At 44.9% G+C, this 6,977-nt stretch overlaps 1 protein-coding gene across 1 annotated transcript in view; it reads right to left on the bottom strand.

Annotated features, from left to right (window-relative positions):
- Positions 1–4,791: 4,791 nt before the first annotated feature.
- NR6A1 (nuclear receptor subfamily 6 group A member 1) overlaps positions 4,792–6,977 on the bottom strand; it is a 211,986-nt gene continuing 209,800 nt past the window's right edge. The window contains exons 9-10 of the mRNA XM_061200972.1: positions 6,683–6,835; positions 4,792–4,946 (exon numbers count right to left, since the gene is read on the bottom strand). Coding sequence (XP_061056955.1) covers positions 4,858–4,946; positions 6,683–6,835 — 242 coding nt within the window. The 3' untranslated portion in view covers positions 4,792–4,857. The remainder of the gene's footprint in view (positions 4,947–6,682; positions 6,836–6,977) is intronic.

Raw genomic sequence — 6,977 nt, 5'->3', positions numbered from 1 at the left:
CTCAGGTAGGTAGCCCAGGGGTAGGCTCATGGATGCACATGCCACCAGAGCTCCTGAAGGTGGTGTCACGGGAGGTGGTGCTCCCTGTGCCTTGGATCATAGGAAGGAAATGGAACCCTCTTCAAGGGGGTGGCTAGTCCCTGGCTGGGCAGGTGGGAAGGACTCCCCAGACATGGCCCAGACATTACAACACAGCCACAAGCCCCTATCGCAGGCCTGGGATGGCAACATAGACAAAAACACCAACACCCCAGGGCAGGCGGGGTTTCTTTCCCAACAGAAACATGTAAACAGAGCAGGAGCTACAGTATTCTTTTCCCACAAGATTCCTCAGAGAGGAATAGACCAGGATGTCGCTCAAGAGGTAGTTTTTTTGTTTTTTTTTCTTTTTCATGGAAATTTGAGTCAACAACATTATCACCTATTATAAGACATTTCAGAGAAAGAAAACAATGGTCACCAAAGGGCAAAAATGATCCTTTGGCTGGCAGGGCTGGCTCTCGGATTTGGAAGACTAGCCTCCACCATTAAGACAACCTTTTTCTTGGGCTCGAAGCAAGCTCTGGCCTGATTCACAGCTTCCCTTTGAGCCTGCAACTGATTCCTGAGCAGGCTGTGGCCCACTGAGGGCCGCAGGCCCAGAGAAGGGAGGCCAGATGGGGACTGGATTAGGCAGCGGGACCAGGCATCTTGTGAGCCGGTAGAGGCAGGGTCACTGTGGCTCATGTTGCAGGACAGCCAGAATTCTTCAAGTCTCAAGGGAGCCCAGCTCTGGCCAAAGAGGAAGCCCCAGGATCTTTTCTGGGGGCCCTGCCTCTGAGGAAACAGTCCAGGTCTGGCTCCCAAGCCCAGAAAAGAAGCTGTTGCTTGTGGTAGCCAGGAGAGGGGTTTCTGGGGACCCTGTAATTAAATACACATCCCTGAGCTGTGGTCCTAGAAACCCTTGCCTCAAGGCTAACCAGTTTCCAGCACCTGGTGGAATGATTGCCATTTCTTATCCTGAGACACAGATAAAACATCATTTCACAGACACTGGACATAGACGCTTCAAGCTGAGGGAAAAGGGAGGAATGATCAACTGCAAAGGCAGAGGGGAGTGCAGGGGGACTCTCATGGATCAAGTTGGGGAAAGTAAGAGTGGTGGGGTTTTTGTTTAGTTTTTTTTTTTTTTAATTTTTTTTTTTTTTAACTTTAAAAAAATCAAAGAAAAATTTAAAGTTTAATAAAAGGGCTGGTCTAAAAGACTGGATTTCTTAAAACAATTGCAAAATTTTAAAAAGCAACAAGGAAAAAAAGACATAGACCAGGGGCCCAGAGCTAAAGACTTGGAACCACTGCTCAACTTCCTGCCCTGCTGGGAGGCCAGAGTCCCTTTACTTTGGCCACCCTTGGACATGGCCTAGATGTTGCCCATACTGGGTTTGTCTGTCTGTCTCCGTCTGTCCCATTCCCCAGTAAATTGAGAACAAAGGTAGGATATGGGCAGTAGAGCAAGGCAGCCAGCTCAGAGAGCCCAGGGCTTTAAGGACCTGGTGACACACTGGCCACGGCAGGACTCTCTTCCCTGACAAGGGGTGGCAGGTGAGAGGCACGGTGCTGTGGAGAGGGTGACTGTCATGATGCCATGGAGACCCCTCAGTTCCCTCTATCCCTCCTCCTCTGGATCTGGGGAACAGGACAGAGGTTCTTGCCTGCTGCTTTCTGTCCCTGGAGGTTTGCCCACCTCACTTAAGGATCAGGCCTGGCTGGGGGCTGGGTATCCTCTGAGCCAGATGGAGTGCTTTGAGACAGGTTCTGGGGAGTTTCTCCAGACTGAGGGTAAGACCACCAAGCCTTGTGAAAGACTCCAAAAGTCTACAAAGGAGCCATAGAGCATGAGTTGTAGGTGAAGTTCCAAGATTCCAAACTTCTGTCTCGGGTCAAGAAAACATTCAAAGGGAAAGGAAGGGAATAGCTTGTACGTTTCAGTGCAGTGCAATGAGGTGGGATTCTCCTTTACCACACAGCCTTCAGAGTCATATTTTTATGGTGGAAAAATTCTCACTCAAAGTGAGTGCTGCTGGTGGCAGGGGATCAGAGAGAGGACAGAAGGGAGGGGAATTACAGACAACATGCACAACTTTTTTCTTTTCCACTAGCAAAAAGGCTACCTGTTAACCAAACATCATGGGAAGAAAGGCAAAAAATAAACACATCAAACCTCCCCCCTCCAACCTTTCTCTGTGTCCTTCAAACTGAATTCACAAATACATCTAGTGGCTGACCTAATGTCTCCACGCTGCTAGCTATACTCCTACCTTCCTCTCATAATACCTGAGTTTGCGACGCAACACAGTCACTTTACCCTGTTTAAAAAAAGCCCACGTCATAAAAGGACTGGGTGCAGAAGACATTAAAGGTGGTCCACAGGTCAGGCTCCGGCTCGGAACACAAGGCCACTTGGCTCAGAGATTCTGCAGGGCTCTCAGCAATGAATGGGCTCTTTGTTCTTGTGGAATCTGCTGCAAACATTTGTAAAAATGGATTTGTACAATGGCAACTTGCAGAACCTTTCCCCCACTCCACAAATTAACAACTTGCTGTGTTTAATGCTGCATTATTAAAGAGACATGTTGTTGCCTCATGGAGAGCAGTTCCCTCTGATACCCAACCCAACCAGTAAAATGCTTAATTTAAGAGAAAAGCAATTTCAAAAAATAATAATAATTTGGCCGATGGAGGTCTAGCAAAGAAAGATGCAGCACATTAGAGCCGTCCTGGAGAAGGGGTCTCTGATATGTGTATCCTCCCCTACCTTGAGGAAAGCGGCTCGGAGTCTGACCTGTAGCCAAAGAGTGTGATCTAGTTGGTTAAATAAAAGAGCAGAAAAACAAAAATATTGTGAATTTAGAAATAAACAAATACACACACACAAATCTTCCCATTGACATGTGAAAAACATTCTGGTTGGCGCTTTTCCTGAGGACCACGTCTCTTCTTTTTTTTTCCTTTCTCAGAGCAAATGGGGAAACGGCATTGGGAAGTAATGCTCTGAGTTTTAGATCCATCAAGGGATAAAGTCATCACTCTGCTGGTACCCGTAACATTTCACCGGAAAGAAAAAATTACAATCTGACGCGGACTACCCGATATGCACACAATGTTGTGGCCCTCTGAGTAAGTGTGCTAGGCTGAGCTGGGAAGAGAGCAAACAGCCTTTGACTAAACAGGCAAAAGGAGGTCCTGTAGGCCCCTCAAGCCTAGCCAGGGATGTACCCAGCTAACTGGCCTGTCTGCTGCATTGGCTGTGGGAGGTACGTGGGTTTAGGCAGGGACAACTGCTGTAGTAAGGCAGAGAAGGGAAAAGCACCTGAAAGAGTTCCATGACAGACCTTGTGTGACTGCTGGCCAAAGCCAAGAGGGTAAGGAACATTTCCCAGGACTAGGTGGGGCAGGTAGTGAAAGAACAAGGGGTCCAGGCCATACCTGCAGAGGGGGCAGCCAGGCCTTTAGGAACATGAGGTAGTTTAAAGCCCCCCTTCCCTTCCAGGAGCTTTGGACTCTAGCCCTCCATACCTTGGTCAGCCAGGCCACGGATAACTCTAAGGGGCAGCTGGGCCACTCTGGGTCTTGGGCTTACTTTTCTGAAGAAACCTGGTTTCATTTTGGGAGAGATTAGGAGAGCATGGAGTAGAATGTAGGGGCAAAAATTCTGGTCAGCAGACGGGTGAATGATCCTTCCGGCTGTTTGGAAAAGAGACTGCAGTTTTAGATTCAGATCTGGAGGTGGAATGGGATGGGGTGGGGAGAGAAACAGGGAACTCCAAAAGAGGAGTGTTTATGCTATTAGCAGTCTGGCCTTTGTCCCACTACTCTTTGAAGGTGAAAGGAGAGTAAATCAGTAGTGGGCATCAGGACTCTGGACATGACATTCTGAACTCACCTGTTTTTTCAAAGGGCCAATAGGAAGTCAAGTTTATAAGGGAGAGGCAATGAGTCTAAGGAAAGTAAGGAAACTAGGTAGCTGTGAGCCCCAAGGGAGATGGTAGGCAAATCCCAAGGATTAGCATACCGCTAGGGCTTTGCCTAGGTGAAAAGGTGACAGTGGCAGAAATTAGTAGTGGTCGTATGGATGGTGGGGAGGGGAGGCCCCACAGTGTGGTGTGAGAAAAGAAACCCTTCTCCCTGAGGACTCGTCCGGAGGGAGGACACCTAACTTAGATTTGGTCACTGTGCCCGACTCTCAGCTTTCATGCTTTCCAAAGAAAAGAGATAGCTAAATCCTCATCTCTTGTCCTGTTCCCAATGTCTCACCCACTTTGCTTAGTAAACCTCCTAATACCACTTTCCCTTTTATGGTGTGCTCTCTTACTTGGTAATTCTGTAGCTAGAAAAAGGCAGTTTGCTCTCTGACAGACAAATGTATGAATCTGCTGAGAACATGTGGAAAAAGTAGGGTTGGTCACAACCCTCCCTTTCCACTGAGGTAGTCATCTTTGTCAATATTATGGAAATAGTCATCTCAGCCCCATCCCACCCTCTCCCTCAAAATACAAAAGAACTATCTCTAAACAATGACAACACTGTAACATTAAACATCTTCACATTCTGTAAACTGCAAGGAAATGCATCGGCTGCATTCACACAAAAGCATGTGCATCATGTTGAAGGCCATACATTCAACTCTGTCGTGAAATAAATATATAGAAAAATGAGGTTAAAAAAACAAGACAAACAAACAAAAACTCTTTTGCTATGGAGGCAACTGGCAAGGCTGCTCCAGAGCCTCCATCTTGGTCTCTCTGGCTCTTTCTTCTGGAGCCTGTCCTGCCCACCCCAGGCCTTGCCATTGGCCTGAGGAGGGGTGCTGGGGACAGGTCACTCCTTGCCCACACTTGTCTTGCAGGAATGCAGCACCACCTTAAAGAGGAGGGGCAGCTGCTCCAGGGGTACATTCACCATCTTTCCTGGGAAAAGGCAGAAAAAGAAGAGTTAGCGGTGGCCACTAGTAGAAGGGCGTGTTTGCCTCCTCTTGGGCTGGTGAAAGAACACTGCCTTTTCTAGTGACTGGGATGAGGAAAGTGCCACGAGTATTACAAAGGTAAAACAGACTGGGCTAACATCCTATTACCCAGACCTATTTTGGTGCCCTAGGGACTCCAGTAATGGTGCACGCTCTAATTGTTACTACTATCCAAAGAATACTGAACTCTGTGCTAGGTGTTTAAATACATTATCTCATTTAATTCTCACAATATTTCTGTATGACAGATTTTACTTTTTATCCCCATTTTACAGATGAGGAATCTGAAACTGAAAGGTATTCCTAGATGTCCTCTTAGAGCGAAAATAACATGAGAAACTTATATCCTATTTCATTTCCTAGTAGATTCTTTAACTAGCATTCTATAAAATACTGCTCTTCAGAATAGTATAATGGGTTAATAAAACGTAGCAAGGAAAAAGGAGGTGGGGTTTACAGGGGCGAATAAATTGAGAAATTCAGGGTTAAAACAGGTTTTTTTAATTGGAGGACTTCTAAGAGCACTCAGGATGCTAATATACTTTGTAAATATGAGGCTATAGTTCTTCTCCCTGACAGAACCCTACAGTCACCTGGCAATTTTTTTTTTTTTAAATACTGATGACCAGGCTCCACTCCATATCAATGAAGTCAGAATCTTCAGAGGTGCAACGCAAGAATGGATATTTTTTAAAAGCTTCCCAGGTGATTCCAAGGGCTGTCAGTGTTGACAACCCAGCTCTGTGGGGGAGAGTGGGGTATAATTATTGACCTGTATTTCACAGAGCACCTGATTAATATCTTCTTGGTAGAACATAGTTTTAAAAATGCTGAGACATACACTATCAAAACACTCCTAAAATTCCAATAGTTTATTTAAGTCCAGTTCACATCTCCTAGACTATTTGGTGACCCAAAAAGTAAAATTTGATTTTATCAGACTGAAAATTTTTTTCCTTCAAAATTGTACTGCTGAATTTTACAGGAACAATCTCAGCCCAGAGGTCACATTTCTGAGCTGCCCCTCAGTATGTGCTAGATAACTATAAACAAGAATCTTTACCAAATGAAGTAAAGCAACAACAAAAGCCAGGATTTCATGTTGAAATGGACCTATTTAAAATGTCAAGAAGCTCAGAAAGGGGTCAAGACCACAAAACAACTAAAACAAAAATTCCTTTGTGAACACAGGATTTTTGAGAATTATTTTAAAGATATCACTTTTAATGAAAGATCCTCAAAAACCTATAGGCAATTCTATGAAATAAAATCAATTAAATAATTGAGATATAGTTAGTTCACATGCCATAAAATCCACCCTTTTAAAGTATATAATTCAGGAAATGACGTTAATTTGAGAAACCCTGAGCTTCTTTCCCCATCCATAGAATGGCCATAATATCACCAACCACCAGTCCTGCAGAAATTGAGATTAAATGATATCAGGTCACAAAGGACCCTGCACATCACAGGAGCTTAGGAAATGTTAGATTCTCTTCCCTACAAAGAAAAAACAAACTTCTCATTATAATATAATTTTTCTGAGGGCAGGGGTAGTACCTCTTTTATTCAGCTGGTGATAGGCCTGGCATCAGCATCCTGAAAACACTGCTTTCCTCATTCCCTTCACAAGTTAAGAAAAGCAAGGAAGGGTTGGAAGCCCAGGACCCAGAATGTTACCTGCAATATAGCGAATCTCAGGTAAGCACATCATGAGGTCAGGAAAACGGTTTGGCTGATGTGTATATTTATATTCAGTGAAATCCTGGCAAATGTACCAATATCGTTTGTTCAATTGTTCCAGCTGCGAGGCACTGGTCAGACCCCTGATATCTGTGAAAAAACCACAGGAAATGGGAGGGGCTTTATAATGTGGAAGAAACACTGGCTCCTTGAATATGTGTATCTTTCAAAGAAAAGTTATTAAACATTGTCTCAACAGGGGATCTTCTCTCTTTCTGACATGGAGGAACAA

Source organism: Eubalaena glacialis, chromosome 9 (genome assembly GCF_028564815.1).
Source record: "Eubalaena glacialis isolate mEubGla1 chromosome 9, mEubGla1.1.hap2.+ XY, whole genome shotgun sequence".
In the NCBI taxonomy this organism is placed as follows: domain Eukaryota; kingdom Metazoa; phylum Chordata; class Mammalia; order Artiodactyla; family Balaenidae; genus Eubalaena; species Eubalaena glacialis.
The sequence above is the reverse complement of the archived record's forward strand: the minus strand, read 5'-3'. Positions and strand labels throughout refer to the sequence as shown.